This window comes from Oryza sativa, chromosome 11 (genome assembly GCF_034140825.1).
Source record: "Oryza sativa Japonica Group chromosome 11, ASM3414082v1".
In the NCBI taxonomy this organism is placed as follows: Eukaryota; Viridiplantae; Streptophyta; class Magnoliopsida; order Poales; family Poaceae; genus Oryza; species Oryza sativa.
This window is the reverse complement of record NC_089045.1, coordinates 6,125,105-6,149,645: the sequence shown is the minus strand read 5'-3', so window position 1 is coordinate 6,149,645 and position 24,541 is coordinate 6,125,105. Positions and strand designations below refer to the sequence as shown.

At 38.9% G+C, this 24,541-nt stretch overlaps 2 protein-coding genes across 3 annotated transcripts; both read left to right on the top strand.

Moving 5' to 3' along the window:
* The first annotated feature begins 756 nt into the window (after window positions 1-756).
* Window positions 757-4,094, top strand: LOC4350082 (DAG protein, chloroplastic). Its single transcript, XM_015759774.3, has 5 exons — window positions 757-1,156; window positions 2,430-2,527; window positions 2,620-2,685; window positions 2,788-3,365; window positions 3,846-4,094. The coding sequence occupies exons 1-5, from the start codon at window positions 786-788 to the stop codon at window positions 3,855-3,857; spliced, it is 1,125 nt and encodes a 374-aa protein (XP_015615260.1). The 5' UTR covers window positions 757-785; the 3' UTR covers window positions 3,858-4,094.
* Window positions 4,095-18,441: 14,347 nt separating this feature from the next.
* Window positions 18,442-23,942, top strand: LOC4350081 (protein ACTIVITY OF BC1 COMPLEX KINASE 1, chloroplastic). 2 transcript variants are annotated; one of them, XM_015762400.3, is made up of 15 exons: window positions 18,442-18,579; window positions 19,342-19,658; window positions 19,741-19,947; window positions 20,070-20,159; window positions 20,266-20,412; window positions 20,792-20,956; window positions 21,192-21,332; window positions 21,427-21,606; window positions 21,879-22,074; window positions 22,380-22,507; window positions 22,598-22,669; window positions 22,932-23,044; window positions 23,121-23,268; window positions 23,379-23,448; window positions 23,530-23,942. In XM_015762400.3, exons 2-15 carry the CDS (start codon window positions 19,359-19,361, stop codon window positions 23,598-23,600), a joined length of 2,028 nt encoding a protein of 675 aa, XP_015617886.1. In that variant the 5' UTR covers window positions 18,442-18,579; window positions 19,342-19,358; the 3' UTR covers window positions 23,601-23,942. The 2 variants fall into 2 exon arrangements, with proteins under 2 accessions (XP_015617886.1, XP_015617885.1); XM_015762399.2 differs by having other exon boundaries at window positions 19,336-19,658.
* The last annotated feature ends 599 nt before the right edge of the window (window positions 23,943-24,541 follow it).

Here is a 24,541-nt window from a genome sequence, read left to right as displayed (position 1 = left end):
GAGCGGAGACGAGGGCGAGGAGGTGAGGATGGGGATGAGGCGACGGAGGAGGGTCGCGGGAGGGAAGGCAGCGGCGAGGCTTTCTCACCTCTACTCTCTCTCTGCTCTCGCCGTCCTTTTGCCGTCGAGCTCATGGAGCTCTCTCCATCTCGCTTGCCGCCGAGGATAAAGAGGGAGAAGAAAGGGTAATTGGCACGTGAGACCAAAATATATTTTTATTGTTTCACTCACTGACATGTGGGTCTCATTTTGGTTTGTTTTTATTTCTATTTTAGTGCCATGTAAGCGCCACGTCGATGTCACATGGGAAAAAAAACCAAGTCAAACCGCCACGTAAGTGCTAAGGATGAAACCGTCTCCAAAACACCGGGGGAGTCGATTTGCAAAGGTTTGGGAAGTTAGGCCTGGTTATGAGGTTGAGGGGGGTGCGATTCTCGACCGGGCGCATGAGTTTAGGAACGTAGAGTAGACTTATTCCCCCTGAATATACAACACAGGGCCCACCCCGCCAAATCCGGCCCAGCCGTCGAGGCCCACCTATCAGCCACCCAATACGAGCCCCCAAGCGGCCAAGCGTAGGACTCACACCCCTACCAGACGCTCTCATTGACAAACGGGCCCCACTCTCCCCTGGCTCCACATGCAAGTGACACACCAGGATAAACCTAAAACTATCCACATTTCTCCCCCACCCTTAAACCCCATTCCGCAATAAACCCCTAGACTACTAGAAGCTTCTCCTCTCTCCTCCACCCCGCGCCGCCCAAACCCTAGCCCTCGCCGCCATGGCCCTCGCGCTGCGACTCCGGCGAGCCCTCGCCGCCGCCTCCACCTCCGCCTCCCCCTTCCTCCGCCCGGCCGCGTCCGCCTCCCGGTCTGCCCCCCTCGCGGCGGCGCCGCTGCCGCCGCCGCACCAGGTCTCGCGGCCGTGGCTCCCCGCCGCCGGGTTCCGGTCGTCGGCGGCGGCGTCGGCGGCGGCGCGCGGGGATGACTACGGGAGGCGCGACGTGGACGAGAAGATATCCCCCGACGAGATCCTCTTCGAGGGCTGCGACTACAACCACTGGCTCATCACCATGGAGTTCCCCGACCCCAAGCCCACCCGCGAGGAGATGATCGAGACCTACCTCCAGACCCTCGCCAAGGTCGTCGGAAGGTATAGGCAAAATCTCACCCTCCCTCGTTTCGTTTCGCTCGCGCTCCAGAAATAGGAATTGTTGGGATCGGTGTCGTCTTGTGATTGTTGGGTTGGCCTGCGGATGGTGAAATGTGGCACTGAAACTGTAAAATTGCTTTTATTTTGATTTCTTCTGTGTAGGAGTGAACCGCGCGTTGATTAGTTTCTCGATGTTAGTGTATGCGTGACACTTGTATTGTTGCAGTTCTAGTTAGATTATACTAGTAGTTTATTTGGTCAATTGTTCCATTACTACAATAATCTGTATCATCGATTTAACTGCGATGGTTTGTTCCCTCCTGATTTATGATTTTATGAATAGATCTGTTTGGCACTAATCCAAAGTTACATTTTCGGTTTTCCTTTAGTGATCTGGATGTAAATTTTATTGCTGATGAAAAATTCTTTTGTGCTTGGGATCTATTTGTAGATATAGGCAATGTCAAATATGCCTTTTTCTACTGAATTATTCTGAACTTAATATTATATAGTAGCACTACTGTGCATAATTATTATTTTCGTGTGAAAAATTCTGTTGTGCTTGGGATCCATTTTCATTTGAATTCACAGTTGCATTCAAATGATCGATTTGAATGCTAATTCCTTTCTTTCTTGTATCGAAATGGAAGAATTAGTGTACTACTAGGCTGGTGTGCTGAAAAGATTCTCCAGTCTATAGTGTCAAAATGTTTGAAATTCACTCCTGCTTGCATTTTAGTTACTTGAATGGTGATATTTTTAATACATGAGTTACCCTGCTTTTTTTATACTGCTATAAAATTTCTGTTTTCTTATGAGTTGTGTTCTCAAATAAACTTTTCGGTTCAAGGCTGAACCTATCTGTTTTGTTTTTACAATAATTGTGTTGTCCATAAAACTTCTGTTCCAAAACATGTGAAATATTTGGAAAGAGTTCTCTACTTAGGCGGGTGGAATTTGTCTATTCCCTATATATCCTTTTTTGGATATTTCCAAATGCATAAAATCGTTGAAAATTTAGAAATGTATCTTACTCGCTGGAATTGTTATACGGATTCTCTATTTCTTATATATTTCATAGTCCTGTTCTTAACTAGTTATGCAATTGTTGGTTTTTGTAATGCTCCGTTTTACTACATTTTAGTTATTGTACTCATAAATAATCAAGCCATTGCTCTTATGGTTCTTAATCTTGGCTGACATAAGAACTAAAATTCAAGAAATTGGAACACATAATTTGTGTTTTTTTTCCTGAGCTCTTTATTCTCTGTAGTTATGAAGAGGCTAAGAAGAGGATGTACGCTTTTAGTACAACAACATATGTTGGTTTTCAAGCTGTAATGACTGAGGAGATGTCAGAAAAGTTCCGTGGTGAGTGGAATTGTAGTTACATTTATGTTTTGCTTGCTACAATTCAGGATCCTAGCTTAAAAGGTACTTTTCTGCTTTGTCATCTACATCAGGATTGCCTGGAGTTGTATTCATATTACCTGATTCATATCTTTATCCAGAGACAAAGGAGTATGGAGGTTTGTTTAATTCTTTGTTTTGTATTTCCCAATTCCTTATTTTGGTTCACTAACTTCATAGGCCCCCTAATCATATTTGTGCTTGTATATTGGTTTCATCAGGAGACAAATATGAAAATGGTGTGATCACCCCAAGACCACCTCCTGTTCATTATAGCAAACCTTCAAGGACTGACAGGAACCGTAACTATCGTGGAAATTACCAGAACGGTCCTCCACAGGGAAATTACCAGAACAGTCCTCCACCATATGGCTCACAGCAAGATGGAAGAGGCTATGCCCCACGGCAGAATTATGCAGATCGTCCAGGTTACAGTGGAACGTCTGGTGGCTACCAAAGTCAAACAACACAATACCAAGGGCATGCAAATCCAGCTGGACAAGGTCAAGGTTACTACAACTCACAAGAGCGCAGGAACTTCAACCAGGGGCAGGGAGGCGATTTCAGGCCTGGCGGCCCTTCAGCGCCTGGAACTTATGGTCAACCACCAGCACCTGGAAATTATGCGCAACCACATCCACCAACTTATCCTGGAAGCAACCAAGGAGCTCCTGGTGTAAATCCTGGTTATGGTGGAAACAACAGGCAGGGGCCTGGACCTGCATATGGAGGAGATAACTGGCAAGGGGGTTCTAATCAGTATCCTAGCCAAAGCGAAGGACAACAAGAGAGCTGGCGGGTAAGAAAGCATTTGGTATATGATTATTTACTGGTAAACTTATTATTTTGAAGAGACAATTTAGTTTACACCTATTGGTATTTGTGCATCATGAATCAATTGGCAAGCCACCGCCTAATAATTGATAGCAACCCATTACAGTCTTGCTTAATGAAGTTTTAGAAAGGGAAATTCATTTCAATAGAGCTTGTTTGGGTGTGTCATAATCTGTACACGCCCAACTGAGCCTGTAGGTGAAAAAAAATGTATACTAATCAACCCAGCGTGTACTTTGAAAGCTTTCAGGTGCTATTTCAACATTAAAAGATATACATAAAAATATATACAAAATTAATGACCCAAGTTGTGTCCAGTTTCTGTGCTAAAATTGGTATCACCAGCGCTTGTACATCAGTCATACAACTATGACACATGTTTTGTCTGAGGGTTCTTTTGCCTTTACGCAGTGCATTATTGACACTTCTTGTGGTGTGTTTGCAGGGAAGGCAATAAGGGCTTTAACATGTGTTCCAGTCACGGACGAGAGGGCATAATTATGCTGCTTGAAATGTAGAAACTCCCACCTGTACAATAAATGACTGCGCTGCTTTACTATTTCTTGCTGCTTGCATTCATGTTCTGAAGAATGAGCTAAGCCTAGTACCAACAGTCTAAATGGATGCAGACATTAATTTTGTTGTTCTTAGCCATATTGTCATTTACATCACAAGGGCTCTTCATTTTTAATGATTGGCATGCGTGTCTATCACTAATTGAATCGTGGCATCGGCCTACAGTTGCTAGTTCCCAGAAGTTGAATCTTATCACAGATGGAATGAACAATATATTGAAGGTTAGCTTTATATAACCTGTGAAGTTTCTCAATTTTTAATTTTGATGAACCCCTTCATTGTCGTTTAAATGATGAGATCATTCGCATAGTATTGCAAAAGGAGCATCATGCTCCATCAGGACCTTATGCTTCACTAGCTATACTGCACAAATGTTTACCATCTTCCGATGCATTTGAGATTCTGAACTCTTGACTAGTTGGATGCTATTGACATTCGCTCAAAGATTTCCCCTTTCTGGAGGCTATACAAATATGCTTGTATCAATCTTATTATTGGGCATCTCGATCGATCTTATCATTGGGCATCTCAATCCATTTAGATAGATTCAAGTTGCATTGAGCATGAGAAGATTTCAAAAGATTTGGAGAGCTAGGTCAACTATAAGGCTGTATGGAACAAAAGTCCAGCTTTCGGTTAATTGCGACTTGCAGATGCATTTCTGTAGAATATGTTCCCTTCGAACGGAACAATGTTGCCATAAAGAACATAAAAAGGGCAGCAGATTGTACATGCGAATCGGTTAACAGCTGCTGGTTTTGCTTACTAAATTGTGGTCTTAAAGGTAAAACCTATAATCATCCTGTGCTTATTCAATCAGCCAATTAGTGGCTGTGGTTGGCTCAACTTTACCCCCAGATTATAATCCACCTTGGTAAACACTGAACTGGTTTGACTGAAGGTACATATTTGCAATGCAATATTGAACTTGAAAGAAATATCTTTTGTGTTGACAGTCAACTTGAGCATTAGCTATATTTAGGCCAAGTCTAGGTACGGACAAAGCCTTCTTGCAAACACCAATGTTCAAACAATGGTCTGACCGAGAGGATCCCATTACTGTCTAACCACAGGTCATTAAACGATCTGACCGGAAGACTCTACTCCGACTGCAATTTGGATCAACTTACGTCTCCTTGCTTAGAGGTTTCTCGAGTCTTAACACACCCTTAAATCTAACTGAACATGAAGAATAACTTATAAACGAAAGATCACTACTATAAATGTAAAGGGCGAAGACGAATTGAAACAACCAACAATCAATCGACTATCTTTTTTCTTGTCCATATCTATTTGCCTTTAATTTTCTAATTGCTCGCTGTCTCTCATCCTAACATTAGACGACGTCTCAAGTGGTCTACTAAGTCTAGTACAAACAGAAGCGTGTACGCTTTCTATCAACAATTTGATATGTACTACCTCCGTTTCACAATGTAAGACTTTTTAGCATTACCCACATTCATATAAATGGTAATGAATCTAGACACATATACAAAAACATATACATTGATCAATGTATGAATCTATGTTAGACAAAAAGTCTTACAATATGGAACGGAGGGAATATTTGTTTACACCCAAATTTGATACCTATAAATGAAATATGGGAAAATTGCGAAAGTTTGGAAAGCACCGGGTTTCCTTCATAGGGCCTGTCAGAGCGCAGGTATGTGGCCAGTCTAATCGGCTAGTAGGGTCGGTCTACAGGGCCTGTCAGACCGCAGGTATGTGGCCAGTCTAATCGGCTAGTAGGGTCGGTCTGACCGCAAACATGTGGATGGTCAGACCGTCAGAGTCCGGGTCTGAAGCGAATTTCGTCGGGTTTTGGGTTTTCTTGCTCGGAAAGTTATGTTTCAGGTTTCCATTTGTTTCTACTCCGAGTTGGACGTGGAGGAGAACATGTAGGAGGCAAGACTAACCCCTACATAACAGACAAGGTTGGTTCAATTGAGAACAACAATCTACTTTCAACACAATTAGCCAATTGAATCACATTTTCAATATTGCATCTACTTTTCGCATAATTCTAGCCTAGTTTCGTCCATCTTTATCGGTTTGCGCTGTAAACCATCCGCTATAGCTGCCGTAAACCGTCCGTTATCGCTACGAGAGTGTGATATCCCTTTCTAGGTTTGTCCCGTAAACCTTCCGTTCGCCCACGTGATGGGTAGTTTGCAAAACCCATCTTGATTTGGCCGTTTGGCTAGATCAGGGTGGTTGACGACTTTATATCACCGCAAAGCGTTTAAGTGTCCCGGTCGTTACTGTCTTCTTGGCAAAAAAAGTTGCCAACAGTATAGTATTGTTGAACTTGAAACTTGTAGTATCATTCACGAGACCTAGAGAGACACGAAAGAGCATATAAATTCGAGAACTAAAACATGTCAACAATGTATATCAAGTGATTTCTCATGTATATCAAATCTGAGAGCTAAAGTCGTCGTATTCTTGCTTTTTTATTCTTCAAAATGCTTTCTCATGCCTTTTCTGAAATTCTTTCTCATCCCCACCACCACCACTATTGATCTGCAATCAGGTGCAGATCATGCATCATGCAAGTTATTCCTATTCCAACAGAATAACGGCAGGGTGATGATACCCTCTAACTGAAATGTGACAGACCATCCGCTGTGCTGACTCCTCTCCCTGTCCACATTATAAATAGCAGGTGCAAGCTTGCAGTGATGACACACAATTCACACACCAGAGAGAGAGAGAGAGAGAGAGAGAGAGAGAGAGATCTGAAGAATTGATAAGAGTAAAGAGTGAAAAAGAAGAGGGGAGCCTTACATGGAGATGGAGAGGCTACTCCCTTTGGTAGCCAAGAATGACTTGCCTATGTGTTTTGCCTTGTGTTGGCTCATCCATCCATCTATCAGCCGTTGCAGATTTGCAGTGGCAGATTAAAGGGTTGCAGAAAGAAATTCTTGTGATGGATGTGCAATGTGGCTGCATGGGCCGGTCTTCTTGGCTAGCCAGAGTGGCTCTCATCCACCATGCCAGGCCACTCCTCTTCTGAATTTTCAGCCTTTTTGCTCTCTCTCTCTCTCTCTCAATGCAAAGGGAATTTGGTAATGTTCATCCTGATCTCTCACGATCTTACTTTTCCTCTCTGTTCAATTCTTGCCTATGTTGGTATAGGATGTTACTGTTTTGGTTGGTGCAAATCTTGATTCAGAATCATTCTGCTGCACTAATTAGAAAGCCAAGGAATTGTTCTCATTTCAGAGATCGATCAGGGTAAAGAGCATATGCAGGAGCAAACTACTATCAACTGAAATCTCTGAACTTGCTCTTCCCTTTTCCTCCCATTACAATTTCCCGTACGCAATTGGACCAAACTAAGAATCAATGCCATTAATCTATAGCTAAGGCTGATTCTGTAAATTAAAGCAGATGAAATTCTCCAATTAATCCCATTTTAGATTTTACCGTATGTTACTGCTGATGCATGCTGTCTGTAGGAGAAGAAGCATTAGTACGGACACGACGAGTTGGCGACGGCGTGTGTGTTGAGGCTGCGGCACGTGGATGTGTAGCTGCACGCGGCCGCGCTCTGGCGTACGTACGTGCCGCATGCATTCGCCGGCCGCTTGCACGTTGCACGGCCGATCTCACAGATCATGTAAGAGTTAATAGTACAGCCAAATACCAGCTCTAAATAATTTATAGTTAATTTAATAGCCAACCACCTGACATACATATTGCGTCTTAGAGTCCGTGCTATAGCTGGCTACAGATCTGTAGTCCACTGCTTTTCTCTTTTATTTTTTCTCTTTAAAATATGTTTATAGCTGGCTAATACTCCCTCCATTCCAAAATATAAGGCACAACCACCCTTAATCCAAATATCAAGAAATAATTATTATCATCTTGTAGTTTGTATCATCCTAATAAATACTAATACATGCATCCAATAGAATTAGATAACATGAGAGTGGATGATTTAAAAAAGTAATAATTTAATGAAGAAGATGTCATAGTTAATTGCATGCTTGCATGTATGTCTTATATTATGGAACATTTTAAAAAAGTGGTTGTGCCTTATATTATGGAATGGAGGGAGTAATACCTGCTCTAATTAATGATTCTTCTTTTTTATCCTGACAAGTGGGGCTGCCGGGCTGGTATTCATATGTGTCATCTTTAAAGTAAGTGATTAACGTTTACGTGATGGTTAATTAATTAATTAATTAGACTGCGGTCGAGATTGGAGTTTGAACGATGTATATATGTCTGATGGGATAGATACAGGAGTATATTATATATGTCTGATGATATATATATATATATATATATATATTATATACTCCATCCGTCTCAAAATTTAAGGAAATTTGGACTTCGACCCAGTTTTCGAGATGCTATTTTAATCAACGATATATATATACAAGTAAAACAATATCTATTAAAGTAAGATGTTTTAAATAAATATAGTTGCATATTATAATAGTCTGTTTAATGATAAATTTAGTAACATCAATTTTATATTATTGATCTTATTTATTTTTTTTATTAATAGTTAAAGTTAAAAATGTTTGACTTGACACTATGTTAAAAATGCTTATATTTTGGAAATGGGAGAGTATATATGTTTTTAGGAAAAAGTTTACTCTTTTACGAATGAATAAAGAATCGTTGTGGTGAAACCTTTTCTTTCGAATTGAAGTCATATGTGTCGTTGTGGTGAAACCTTTCCTTTCAAATTGAAGTCATATGTGCTTTTAGTGACGATTAATTTTTTAAGCAGTAAACGATGTACTCATTGATAACGAGCAGTTCTCTTGTATTGTAGTGGCTTCATCAGTCTCGAGATATATCTGCTCAGTCTTAGAGGTGTTTGTAAATGTAGGGTATTCGTGTATACGTTTATAGGGATAATTGTACACAGGTATATATGAGTGTCTATATTTATCCCTTAATTTTAGTCTATCTACTTTAGCATTAGGAGAAAGTTTTGCACCACCCACCCGATCGATAACCAAATATTAGACACCATACTTCTACCCGCTACTGACTTTTTTTTTTCGATATGCACATGTACTTTGCTGGCTCTATCTTTCCCTCTCGGTAGTAGTGATGATCCTTTTTTCTCTTTATTTTCATAGTATGATGAGACTGTATATTGCGTGTAACATGGAGAAGCCTCTATTATCAACCCTTAAATGATTTTTTCTTTTAAAATATTTAACCTATTACATAGTTGTATCTGTTATAAATAAATATTTTTAACAAAATATTACATAACTATATTCCAATAAGAAATATATATGCTTCTACAATTGAAATTTGATGTTTCATGTATAAGAAGCGAATGTTTCAATTGGAATTCGACTCAATTGCACTTGTTTTTTTTCTCGTTGTTGCGATTGAATGTTAATATGGTGGTTATCAATGTTGCAATCAATATTTTTAAAATGTTTTATCTCTTTGAAACATTTCACCAAGTGAGTCGATGCCTATTTTTTAAAGATAAATAGGGTACCTGAACTTACAAAACTTGTTTTTCCGAAATGCTGCTTACATGTGACAATATAGCAATAAAGTAAAACTTTATATGGGACCCACATATTGTCCCTCTCTTCTGTTCTTCCTCCGCTCTCTCCCTCTTTCCCCCTTCCCCTGATGTGTTGTTGTATCTGATGCCAATGCTTTCTTCTTGCATCACGGATTACTTGGTTTGGAACAAATTATTTGTAAGACTCCCTTTGAATAAAGGATAAATTATTTTTTGTAGAATTTAAATCCTATAGGATTTTTTTTCTAAATAGTTATTTGGAACAAAGATTGGTCACTATTTTTGAAGTAAAGGATTGGTTACTATTGAATTAAAAAACAAATCTATGGAATGCCTCAACCTATCAAGTTTGGGAGGAAATTTTTCATGAGGTCAAACCTCGTGAAAAAAGTTTCCCTAGACTATTTCTTAATTTCTCCTCCAATTCTTATATTTTTCTTAAAGGCGTTCCAATAACTTTTTCATGTTTTGTTATTCTCTATTTTGTACTTGTGTTTCTACCAAAATTATGATTTTTTCTACTGATGTGTTTTCTCAATCCTACGCTTCAAAGTGGCCCTAGAAGCTGTCATTATACAATATTGTCTATAACATCATCTTAGTTATACACTGTAAGAAGCTAAAATTAGGAGTAAATTTGGTCTGCGTTTTTTGCTACCATACAATTCTATATTTTTAGTGGTCTCTAATTTTGGCACCACATATATGAGCTAGAGCCACTGTTTGTCTATATGTGTTATATCAACTGCAAAATTGTATCAGAAAGAACTGCAAGTTTGTACTTTTGGACCGAGTTAAAAGTTCAATTGTTTATTAGATAGGTGATATGATCATATGATAACAATTACAGTTACTTGAACACCACTCTTAATTAACATAATAGACTTGACACTACTTCCTTTCTGGCTTATCCAAGATGAGAGAGAGAGAGAGAGATATCTGAAGAGTGAAGAGAAGAGGGGAGCCTTACATGGAGATTGAGAGGCTACTCCCTTTGGTAGCCAAGAATGACTTGCCTACGCTTTTGCCCTCTGTTGGCTCATCCATCCGTCTATCTATCTGCCATGGCAGATGGCAGATTAAGGGTTTCTGAAAGAAATTCTTGTGATAGGATGTGCAATGAGGCTGCATGGGCCGGTCTTCTTGGCTAGCCAGAGTGGCTCTCATCCACCATGCTAGGCCACCCCTCTTCAGAATTTTTCAGCTTATTTTGCATTCTCTCTGCAAATGAAATTTGGTAATGTACTAATGTTCATCATGACCTCTCAAACTTCCTCTCTTTTATTGTTTATATTGGTAAGGAACATTATTATTTCTGTTCATTTGGTGCAATTTTGGACTCGGATGATCATCATTATGGTAATGATTCGAAAGCAAGCATGGTCGTTCTCAGTTGAGAAAACAAGGAAGACATGCAATTAAGTACCATAGTATCAACTGGAATCTGAGAACTCTCTCTTCTTCTTCTCCCCCATTACCATTTCTTCTCGCAAATTGGAGCAAAGAGCACCATCCCAGATGCAAAGTAGATTGGGCTTGCAAAAAGTGATGTACTTTCTCCGTCTTAAAATAACTCAAGCTAGTTAGGATGGATGTAACCCATCCTAGTACAATAAATCTTTTAGGATGGAGAGAGCATGCATCAGATGCTGGTTCTGTAAAGCAGGAAGAATAATTAGATTTTGAGTTGGAATAGATATAGGATAGAGTTAGAGTCCAAGCTCTCTCTTAAATAGATAAGGAGGCACCACAATGTAACTATGACAACTTCAATGTAGTGTAGACACCTAGGAAGATGATGGTGGCGAGGCCATGGACTCATAGCGGCTAGGTGCTATGTTGATTGGGGAGAAGCGCTCATAATTAGAGCCTCGGAGATATAGGCTCTGCTGAATTTCATTAACGAATATTGTGTGCTCCTATATCGTCATCTATATCTTGAATGATCAATGACTAAATCGATCGAGAAGATTCATCGTCGTTCCTCTATATCAACTAACTTCTATAACATTTTACAGGAATACTGCTGCTGTCTGAATAACATTTAGCCGGTGCAGTTTTGTCAGTCATCACAAAATCCAAGGATTTGCCTCTGCGAACTGCACGGGCACGGACACGAGATTCTGGTGATGGCGTGTGAGGCGGCAGCGGTCACACGTGGTGATGCAGCTGCACGCGGCTGACGCCTGACGTGCCGCATGCATGGGGTGAACGGAGTTGCTTTATCCGTTTCATGTTATAACTGTTGTTTCACTTGTTCTTTTGTTAGTCAAACTATAATAATCTATCTATTTACTCTACCATATAATAATTCATCAACTCACTATTACACCTACATTATTCATTCATCAAATCCAATGATCCATAATCATCAACTGTATAATCCAATGGCCGATATGATTCCACGTTCCTCCCCATGCCCAACGGGCACACGCCTCCTCCTACCATTGCAAGCCCTAGCCTCTTCCTCTCTCTCAAGCGCTGCACCTCACCCGACGCCGGCCACCCCCTACCTCTCCATCGGCACCATACCACTCCATTCTCTGCTACGACTTCTCCCTTCGCCATCGTCAACCCAATGCACCCCCACTCTTCGCACAACATCCTCCATCGCCTCCATCTCGCCACGCCACCACCACCGCGCCCCCATCGCTGCTGCTCCCGTCTCTCCATCCACGCCTACCGCCGGCCGGAATCCAATTATCTGCTCCGTCCACCACCTTCGCCCGGCACGCCACCCATCCCCCATCCGTGCCGCTTGCCATCAGCCCCGACGCCTTTGCGGAGACCCGGCACTGTGAGCCTCCTCATTTGCCTTCCTCCAGTCACGCCATCGTGCTCTCGGCCACCGGCCCACACTTCTGGGCCACCATATTTTTTTAGATAATGGAATGAAACATTCCGGCTTTTGCTCAAGAGCTACAGCCAATTATTACAAGGTTCACACAAAAGCAAACTCACACAGTGAGTATGTAGCCAAAGTAACAAAACCAAAAGTAAAAGCAAACTAATAAAAACCAAGCAAGATAAAGACCCCACGACTACTGAATTCTATTGGTGAATTTCCACCCGAAGTTGGCAAAGAGCTGCATGATCGTCGACTCAAGTTTACGACACACATCCTTTATTAGCTTAATATGATCATCATGCCTTTGTAGTTGAGCTCATTCCCGGAGCCAATATATTGCCCTAAAAAGAATCAGCAAATAAGATTTTGAAGGTGATTTATCAAAAACCATTTCATTTCTACTAGAGAGCCCAACATACATCGGAAGCTCCAATAAGAATACGTTCCTTGATCTTTTCATTAACACCCACAAGCCAATTCCCAAACATATGAGATATACTACGTGGAGGGTATAATCCAAACGCGAATTGTATAGATCTCCAAAGAAATTTGGCAAAATGACAATCCAGGAAAAGATGGTAAATCGTTTCATTTTTCATACAAAAACATCTCAAACTACCATTCCAATTCCTCCTAGCCAAATTGTCTTTTGTTAAAACAATCCCCTTAATGAGATACCACATCAAAAATCTTAATCTTAAGAGGCATCTTAAGTTTCCAAATAAACTTATTTCTCTCAATATACCCATTATTAATTAGAGCCAAATACATAGATCAAACTAAAATTGACCACTTTGATGAAGATTCCATCTAAATATATCATCCTCCTCTGTTATGTTAACATGCACAATTGAAGCACACAAATTGAGCCATCTAATCAAGTTCTGACCAACTAATGCTCTCGTAAAAGAGACATTAAGCGGAACAATACTCATAACACTTACAACTGAGGAGTTTTTCCTTCTAACTATGGAATATAATGATGGGTATTTGTCCTTTAAAGATGAATTACCTAACCACTTATCCTCCCAGAATCTAACTTGTTCACCATTGTTAATAAACCAGGAACCCATATTTAGAAAATAATTTTTAACTTTCATCAATCCTGACCAAAAATGGGAATCCCTTTGTTTCCTCTCAACGTGAGTTATAGATTTAGTACCAAGATATTTCCTTTTCAAAAGATCCTGCCACGCACCTTGTTCATTTATTAATTTAATTAGCCACTTACTTAGTAAACACTGGTTTTGGATTTCTATATTATGAACACCAAGTCCCCCTTGATCTTTAGGCTAACAAATAATATCCCATCTTATCAATCTATATTTCTTCTTGCTAAAAGAAACGGGATCTATAATAATCAATTTTTTGAAAAACCCCTTTAGGAATCTCAAAAAATGAAATCATAAACATAACTAAACTTGATAACACAGAGTTAATCAAAACCAATCTCCCACCTACAGACATATGCTTACCTTTCCAACTACTAAGTTTTCTTCTCAATTCTTTGTTCAATTGTTAACTAATATTTATTAGTAAGCTTTCTAAAATGCATAGGAATGCCAAGATATCTAACAGGAAAATCTCCTAGTTTGCACCCAAAAAAATTTGAATATTGCTCATGACATTCCTTTGCTTGGCCAAAGCAAAATAATTCACTCTTGTGAAAATTTATCTTCAGGCCAGATAATTTTTCAAAAGAAATTAAAATCAATTTCATATTTTTAGCTTTCTGTAAATCATGCTCTAAAAAAATGATAGTATCATCAGCATATTGTAAGGGGAAAAGATAACTCGCGCGTACGCGTTGCCGGTGCGCACGCCGGCCCACTAAGGCCCATGCACACACGCGCTTATATTCCTCTCTTTTTTTTTCTTTTTTTAGCCACCGTTTCTTCTTTTTTTCGCTGTTTGTTATTCCTGCCGTACGGATAGATTAGTTCCCTATTTTTACTAGTTATTAGTTTACTAGTAATTTTTAAATCTTAACTTTAAAATTTTCAAATCTCGAGTTGAAAGTTTTCAAATCTTGAGTTGAAAATTTTCAAATCTCAAGTTGAAAGTTTTCAAAGTTTTCAAATCTGGACCTAAAAGTTTTCGAATCTCGTGTTGAAAGTTTTCAAATCTCAAGTTGAAAGTTTTCAAAACTTTCAAATCTGGACTTGAAAGTTTTTGAATCTGAGTTGAAAGTTTTCAAATCTCAAGTTGAAAGTCTTCAAATCCGAGTGGAAAGTTTTTAAAATTTAACTTTAAAATTTAAATCTTAAATCAAAAGTTTTCAAATCTGCCTTAAAATTTTTCAATCTATTAGTAAAAAAATCTCCCGAAATTTTTTTCCCTAATTACTCGTCATTAGTGTTAAGTGGGTGTTATAGATTAGTTAGGGAGGTAATACTACTCTATAGAGTAGTTAGGGAGGTGCTCGTTGCTGGCGCGCACGCGCCAGCTAGCAGCCCCCTATTGTAAGATAGATAAAACATCATCAACCAGATGTGGGACCACTCCAGAAATTTGACCATCATCTTTTGCTCTCTTTATTAATATAGCTAACATATCAACAACTATATTAAAAAGAATTGGAGATAACGGGTCCCCTTGCCTTAAACTCTTGTATGTTTGAAAATTTGATCTCGGTTGGTCATTCACTTTAATGTCAACATGTCCACCTTGGATAAAAGATGCAATCCAATCACACCATTTTTGTGAGAAACCCTTCATTCTCAAAATTTGTTGAACAAACGACCATTTTACTTTATCATAGGCTTTCTCAAAATCAATCTTAAAAAGCACACCACTCTTTTTTTTTGGTGCAATTCATGTATTGTTTCATGAAGAATAACAACACCCTCCATAATATTCCTCCTAGGTATAAAAGCCGTCTATGTGGGACTAATAACCTTCTGAGCCACTCCAGAAATTCTATTTGTAGCAACTTTAGTAAAATTTTTGAAACTGACATTAAGTAAACAAATAGGCCTATATTGTTGAATTTTCAAAGCCTCTTTGCACATGAGCAGTAAAATAATAGTACCAAAATTAATAGAGTAAAGAGGTTAATCTCCTAGTTTGCACCCAAAAATGCATAGGAATGCCAAGATGTCTAACAGGAAAATATCCTAGTTTGCACCCAAAAATATTTGAATATTGCTCGTGACCAAAGTACAGAGACTAAAGAGGTAAATTACAACTATGAAAATCATTAAATAAATCAACCAAATCGGGCTTAATAGCATTTCAGAAAACCTGATAAAACTCAGCTGGGAATCCATCCGGACCCGAAGCTTTATTATGTTCCATTTGAAAAGTCGCATCTTTAATTTCCTCCTCAGAAAAATCTTGTACTAAAGCATTATTTTCTAATTGAGAAACCTGTGAAATATCACTTATTTGGCTTTCATCTAACGTTAAGGAAGAAGCTTCAGGAAGGGCCAAAAGACCTTTATAATAAGTGGTGATATGCGCCTTTAAATTCGCATCACCATTAATTTCCCGATCACCATTAATTTTCCTATGCTTACCATTTGCTACCAAATGAAAATATTTAGTATTCAAGTTCCCTTTCAAAATATCTTAATTTTCCTATGCTTACCATTTGCTACCAAATGAAAATATTTAGTATTCAAGTTCCCTTTCAAAATATTTTAGTCTTATCTCGTTGATACTATTTAATTTTCTCTTCCCTTAGCAAACAAGATACCCTATCCCTCAAATAAAGTCTAGAATCAAGGTCCTCTTGAGTTAACAGAGTTGATTATCAAGAAAATCAAATTATTCTAACAAGACATTCTCTTTCTTATAAATGTCACTAGTCTTTTTGGCCCTCTTAAAAATTGTCTACGAATTTTAGCCTACCAACGCTCTGAAGTAGTATTATCATTAACAACATTTAACCAAATTTCCTTAACAATATCCACAAAACCATCTCTTAAAAGACAATCTAACTCAAACTTAAAATTTTGATGGCTATTGGAAGTAGATGAAAAATTTGTATTTAAGAGTAAAGGAGTATAGTTAGAGATATATCTATTGAGAGCAAACACCGTGTACAACAGAAATATTTATTAGATAAGTATGGATAAACTTTAGATAATCTTTGACTAATAGCTTGATTTAGAAACAATAATAAGTCTTCTTCTAAGCTATTGATTGGTATTTAGGAAAGAAGATCATGCTATATTCAAATTCCCATAAAGATTTCTATTACTTTCTAATCCTTTAAAGTGAACTTAATATTTTTTTTACCAACTCAAAATGAGGCAACAACACCTGTATTAGTGAATCTTCATATGAATTTATACCTAAATGGTTACCTTTCAACCAATTTCAACTTGAATACTACATACTGTAGCACCTCACGGGCTCTCCTGACAATGACAATCGGCATCTTCTTCGCCCTTGATGATGAGATTGCTCTCGTGCCTGCGCCTACGAATAAGTTTGCCATGCTGCACGCCTTTAAAGGAGAGTCACATATGGTGGGACTGCAGCAGCTGCAACATTCTTTTGATGGTGGGACTTAGCGGCATTCTTCTGATGGTGGGACTGAGCAGCATTCCTCATATGGTGGGACTGAGCAGCAGCCGAGTTAGTCTGAGCAGCCCCTTAGGGATAATGTCATTGTGTAATGCTTGGCGGTAAAAAAAACTTTAGTTAGAAATTCTTGGCATAAACAATTTTAGCTAGGAAAAATAGAGATATTCATCGATTTTGTATGTGTTAAGATTTTCAGAAACAGTGAAACACCATGCATGTTTGGTGCTTTTATAGCTTTGAGGGGCATGATAATCCTAGAAACAAATGGATTCCTTCTCTTCTTTTTGTTAGTTCATGTGAATTGGATATGATGTTTTGGATTAAGGTTGTTGACAACCTTTGTTCGGTTCACCATTAATTATCCCACTTTGTCAATTTCCGTAAACAAGTAATGGATAGCAAAATCGCTGTTATCACTACATTGTATGTTCTATCTGTTTGCCATGACAAGAATTTGCGTTTTCCCCTCCTAAATCGACGACTGAGGTAGCACAGAAGTCTTCTGAATCGGTGAGAGTCTGCGATTAGGTGCGAGGCGCCGGGAGGAGCTCCTGAATCCAAGCTAGCTCGCTCTAAGAATATCAGAAAGAACTCTGTTTTGAGTAACTAGAACATATATAAAAACCAGCAGCCTGCATACTCATGCATATATAAATATACAATTTCTACCTTTATGGAGAGAATATTTTGTTTCGCATCTATCTATTACTTATTAAAGTAATAAGTAATAGATAAAGAGCCTCCATATTTGCTCTCATGGTCTAGAAAATCTTATATTAATCGGAGAAAAGGAAGGAATAGAGCCCATGTAAAAATACAATTTAAAAATAGCTAAAATTCATAATTAAAAATAAGGAATATTGGAACAGTAGTCTAGAGTCCATACTCCATTCATTGAGGTATGCAATTTATAACTAATTGAAATTTGAAATTAAAAAACAAGAAAATTAAAAGTGGAGGTTTGAGTTCATATATAGAAACGCAATTTAGAAATAATTAAAAATCAAAATTAAAAGTTAAGGAGTAGTGGAAGAAGAGTCCATACAGAAACACAGTTTAGAAATAACGGAAATTGGTAACTTAAAAAAATAAGGGACGGTTGAAAAGTAGCCTAGAATCCATATAGAATTTAGAACTAATTAAAATTCTAAATAATAAAAAAGTAGAGTTTATGGACCCACAAAAGTAAATTATCATTAACGCATAATTAATTGAGTTTTGATTATTAAACTTAAAAAATGAATTTATCTATTTAAATCAACATTTATATAGAAATAGAAAGCCGTTTAGTAATTTAAAAAAACGTGTCGATAGGGATTTAGTTCAATTCAGTATCTTAAATACTACTAGAAATTAACGGAGACTAAGGCTTGTTCGGTTTCCATTTTCCCGTGCTATAGGAGGCTATTATTTTCCCATTTTGGCAATTTCCGTAGGCAACTTGTGGTTGCGGTCTCGTGGATAGCAAAATTTCCCATTTCTTGATGCGTGACGTGGCCTCCTATCTCACTGCATTGGATGGCCACAATTTAGCTAGCCAAGCTCCTCATTGCTTCTCTCTCTCTTGCCCCCATCCATGGCTACGTGTACTCTCCCTCTGCCACCACAAAAGTCGCGCTTTTTCCCCGCCTAAATCGTGGAAGATCAGTGCGGCGGTGGTGCGAGCTCCTCAATCCCCAGCCCGGCCAAGAATTAGCGGGAAAGGTGAGAATTTTCTTGCCCCCACCCGCGCCGTGCCCCCGTGCCGTCTTCTTGGGGTTGGGGGTGGTTCCCCATTCGGATGAACTGTGCTTGTTCGAGTGATTTGCGTGTGCAGATATGATTTTTTGGTTTTTTTTGTTTTGGGCTGTTTCAATTCACTGCGGTAGAGGTCTTGCTACTCCTAGACGGTTTGTGGTTGCTTCCTAGTCCTTCTTCTTCTCCTCTGGCCAGCGAATTCAATTCTCCGGCGAGGTCGATCCGTGCTCGCGCAGGTTGGGGCCATGTTGGACCTCCGCATCAGGTTTGGGGGTGGGAGTGAGGGCGCCGGGTCGGTCGCGTTCTGGATGTGGATCCCGCCGCCGCACTCGCTGGCGTCGGAGGTGATCTCGTGGAGGAGCATATGGCGTGGTGGAAGTGGGCGAGCTTGACGGCGAGCTGGGCTGCATTAGGTGGTGGGCAGCGCGGCGGCGCCCATGGGTGTAGGTTATCACGCTCGGATGCTCTTACAAGACGCCTCCAAGAACTCAATTTGTGGTTCTGAACTTCTCTGAAAAAAGAAGTCTGTTGGTTGTAAATTGGGAAGGGCAATTCATGTTGAATAACAGCAAATAGGGGTGAGCTCAGGGAGTGATAATTAGTGATTTGTTTTTCTCCTCAATTGAATTTTAGGAAGTAGGGTTATAGTGTTTTCTGTAGCTAGGGATTTGACATTGGAGATTATATTTCAAGTGTGATGATGTAGCTTGTTATTTTGTCCAGATACAGTTTACCGTCCCTTGAGCATGGAGCTCTGCACCTCTTCTGTATCAGGTTCGGTACAATGGTCTCGTATATCAGCATTTGACTGTCGAACTCGGTCCCATGGATACGCGAGTTCAAGTTCCTGGGTTTGTCAAAGGAGGAGAAAAACATCCTTTTATGTCATGAATGCTGCGTCGACTGGTGCTCTGCCCCCTACAAAGAAGCTAATCCCACGAACTAATGTCAGAAACATATCCGGTGATAAGCCCAGCAGTGCACTGGAGCAACTTGATATAGAACGTGGCGTCTGTATCCCTTTCCGGAAGTACACTCCAGAGATGGTATTGAACACTTCAAATGGTTATATTTACAGGGTTAGTTTTCTGAAATCCGTTGTAAATATGCTCATTTCCAAATTGCTAGGTCAGAAATAGAGTCTTGGGATCAAGAGGTTCTGTGCTGTCCCTCGCTAGTCGAGGCGTGGAGATAATTTGGAAACTTGGCCTTTACTGGTCAGCTCTAATGTATGACTTCTTGGTTGGGCGAGATGAAGAGATTGTTCCATTCCGTGCCCGCCAGCTCCGCAATCTTCTGTGTGATTTGGGCCCTTCATTCATTAAAGCAGGACAGGTTATATTCTTCTCTTTCTGATAAATCCCTAAATCTCCCAAGACGATAACACTCCAAATATCTCTGCTGCTTCCTTTGTATATTACAGTCCTTAATGCATTTGGTCCCATTGTTTTTGTTAGGTTTTAGCCAACAGGCCTGATATTATTCGAGAGGATTATATGAATGAACTCTGTATCTTGCAAGATGATGTTCCTCCATTTCCTAACCAGGTACATGTGTACTGTAAAAATTCCATGCATGTTTGTGGAAGATTATACTTACTAGGACTGCGGAGGCATCAGGATGATTAACTTAGCTTATTGATCGAATTGACAGGTAGCTTTTTCCATAATTGAGGAGGAACTTGGACAGCCATTAGAGAGATTGTTCAGCAGAATCTCATCACGGACAATAGCAGCTGCAAGCTTAGGCCAAGTTTACCGTGCTACACTTAGAGAAACTGGCGAGGATGTTGCTATTAAGGTTCATGTTTGCTTCATTTTCTTGTATTTGTTTACTACTTTAGTACTTTATTTCTTTTGTGATTTGAGATGATCGAAAAGTTCTATGACTTGATGCTTCATTTTTACCATGGTCCTCTATCTCTATCATGGCCCATGGATGAGTACAAGCGTGTTTCTCACCCTAATGAAATTCGTGACCATTTTACACCTTATGAGTTGTGAAAAAGAATTTAGTTAAATGTTTATACATGCTTCAGTAGAATGTCCAGTCGCCGACTCTATCAGTAGTGTCTTGGACTAGTAGTTTGTGACATTTTTAATGTTTGTTCTTGTACTCATGCATAATATAATGTTTATTGTTGTGCTTATTTATTGATTACTGTGATTCAAAATAACAGGTTCAGAGGCCAGGAATTGAGCCCATCATATATCGAGATCTTTTCCTGTTCCGAACTCTCGCATCCTTTTTGAATGGAATTAGCCTTCAAAAACTAGGCTGCAATGCAGAGCTTATTGTGGATGAATTCGGTGAAAAACTTTTGGAAGAACTTGATTACACCCTTGTAAGCTTTTTGTTCCTTTTTATTGGTGTTATTATGTTCTCAACATAATGAATTAGCTATTGGACAGTAGGTATCACAATCTTACATGTGTTGTCAATGGTGTCCACTTTCTTTTGTTGGGAAGACAGTACCGGAAAAGAGAAAACAATTTCATTGACAAACTCTTATATCTCTCATGGCTTATTTTGTCATGGATGGAATGTTGACGTGCTTTCTATTCCATACAATGCTTTAGGAAGCTACAAACATCGAGGACTTCTTGGAAAATTTCAAGGATGATCCAACTGTCAAGATCCCTCAAGTATATAAGCAGTATTCAGGTTCTCGTGTTTTAGTAATGGAATGGATAGATGGAATCAGATGCACTGACCCACAGGTTTGTAGCATTATTTCTAGTTTTTTTTATCAAAGGTGAAATAGTTCAGTGTAATTTTTCTCGTGTTTTTGAGTCCAAAAGTTTATTTGTACAGGCTATAAAAGAAGCAGGTATTGATGTGGAGGGCTTTCTCACAGTTGGAGTAAGTGCTGCATTGCGTCAGTTGCTTGAATTTGGCCTTTTCCATGGAGATCCACATCCTGGAAATATCTTTGCGATGCGTGATGGTCGTATTGCTTATGTTGACTTTGGCAATGTGGCTGTCCTAAGTCAGGTATGAAATATTGCTTTTTAGCAGTGGTAAAATTCATCTTTGAATTTTTCAGTTAATTGGATTAGTAATATTTTTTGTCAATACTCAATTTGATAAATAATATCTGATTCATGCCTACTATGAAAAAAAAATCGATTATATAGTAAATAATGTACATTGGTCATTTACAGTCCTGCAATCTGTTAAAACTGCAGAAATATATCTTATCAGGCCTGTTGGCTAAAACAGAAATTGGCTAACAGGTTGTTCTGCTATTGTTTTCCTATGTGCAGCAAAACAAACAAATCCTAATCGATGCTGTTGTTCATGCTGTAAATGAAGACTATGCTGAAATGGCAAATGACTTCACAAGGCTTGGCTTTCTTGCTAGTGGAACAGATGTGTCCCCAATTGTCCCAGCTCTGGAAGCTATTTGGCAAAACTCAGCCGGGAAAGGCTTAGCAGACTTCAATTTCCGGAGTGTAACCGGTAAGGCTGTAATGCTTCGCAGTTTATCTATTACCGAGAACTGGATGTGTGCTTGCTTTGTTCTTCATGATCTATATCAGCATTTTTTTTCAATGCATGGTCATCAAATTATATTACTGCTGAAGGTGGACATTTCTGATCATGATTCATGGATATTATTTTGATGGCATTCCTTGTGGCACCCACACTTGTTAGAATGTTTGCTTGATTATTTTTGTTCTATTAATCATGAATGCTTAGGATAAGACTGCTTTCTATATTCATATATATTTCATCCTCTAATTTATTTATAACCAAATTTATAGGGAAGTTTAATCAGCTTGTGTACAATTACCCCATCCGCATCCCAGAAAGGTTTTCTTTGGTTATTCGTTCATTGTTGACACAAGAAGGGATTTGCTTCACTCTGCAGCCTGATTTTAAGTTTCTTGAGGTGTGACATGTGCCATTCTTTTCAGTTCTCAAGAAAGAAAAAAAATGTGTGATCAGTTCTCACCGTTCACTGTGCTGTTTCAATATCCAGGTTGCATATCCATATGTAGCAAAGCGTCTCTTGACAGATCCAAACCCTGCTCTCCGTGAACGGCTGATACAGGTAACCAGTCAAGGCCTCCTTAACACTACTGCAAAGCTATTGTCCATTGGTAGTTTCTACCATATGATCCACCATTGTATATGTGAAAGTGTGGAATAAAGCATCAGTGCAGAAAATAAACAGCAAGTTTGTTCTGTCAAACTACAGGAAAGAAGCATGTTTTAGCATTTAAATGGTTGACAATTGTGTGACATGCCATTATTTATTTTTAAAAAAGACTTTTACCACTTATGTCGTCACCATGTTTTTTTTCCCTATGAAGGTATTATTCAAAGATGGTCTGTTCCAATGGAAACGGCTAGAAAACCTTATAGTTCTTGCCAAGGAAAACGTGTCCAAGATGAGCAGCAATCCTGCACTAAAAAAGAATAGCTCGTGAGTATCAGAACTGTCTGTTCTATAACGCTCTAAATCTTATTTCTAGAAATACTCTGATCTTGTGAACCACTAGGCAAATTGAGAGAAATCGACAAATGGAGAAGAAATTAGATCTCACCGACACAATAAAAGACGGAGCACGTTTGTTCCTTATCGACGCTGGCATCAGGAGACAACTTATTATGGCTTTCACGGAGGACTCCAAGTTGCATGTAGAAGAGGTACTTTAACATGGATTGTTCACTACAGTATTCACACAAGTTGTATACTAAGGAAAGATGGAAGATAATTTTTCCAGTGGATTACTGTAACCCATTTCTCTCTTTTGCAGCTTGTTGATGTGTACAGACTGGTCGAAGATCAAATCGACATTCCATCAGTTGCTCTCGAGGTTATCCAAGGTAAGTCAGTCGACCTATGTTAGTTGGAAAAACTCTCCTGTTCTTCCATTTGAAATGCATTTACTTTACTTTTCTGTGCAGATTTACCATCCGTCGCGCGCGATTTCATGCTTTCTTGGAGCGATTCCATCCTGTCAGATCGGCAATACTGATCTCAGGTTAACAGTTTAGAGCAGCAAGCAGAAGTGCTGTCAAGACCTGCAGGAGCCATTCTTCCTTCAGTTAACCTACACTAAAATAGATAGATATAGATGACTACATTTTTCCTCTTTGCTGTACACAATTTGGTTTGCTATTCTTTTCTATAGTATATCATTGTATAGGAAACTTGCCATCTGCATTTCATTTATATATTTTCGATGGCTCTGTATATGCCGTTTGTATAGCGGAAGAAAAGGAACTTGTATATAGAATGAGCTTGTATTGTGGGAGAAAGTAGCTATATGTGTACATCGAGGAAACTTACATTATAAGATCAGATCATATGTTTTGCATGTTATAGTTCCCTGGTGACAACTAAGCGCTTTTTTTAAAAAATACGAACCGCACAAAAAATGTGTGAGGCTTCATATCAAACTGTTCAAGATTTTATAGCCTAGGAAGACTATGATTAGGAAAAGAAAACATAACACCAGGCGCCGACGGCTCCTACGCCTAAGCACATCGGGTCAGTTGGTTCAGTTCGACATCTAACGGCAGGTGTTCTACAATACATTTTCTCAGCTTAACTACTAAACAATACTCTCATTTCTAAATATTTGACACAGTTGACTTTTTAGCACATATTTGACCATTCGTCTTATTCAAAAACTTTTATGAAATATATAAAACTATATGTATACATATAAGTATATTTAACAATGAATCAAATGGTAGGAAAATAATTAATAATTACTTAAATTTTTTAATAAGATAAATGGTCAAATATATTTAAAAAGTTAACGACGTTAAATACTTAGAAAGGGAGGGAGTATGTTTTTTTTTAAAATTTTAGCTAATAGTTAATTAATCGTATGTAATCCGCCGCTTCATTTTCATTTCCTGAGAAAGATGTTCCCCTGCCGAACTCAGAATTTTTACAAGTAAAATAATA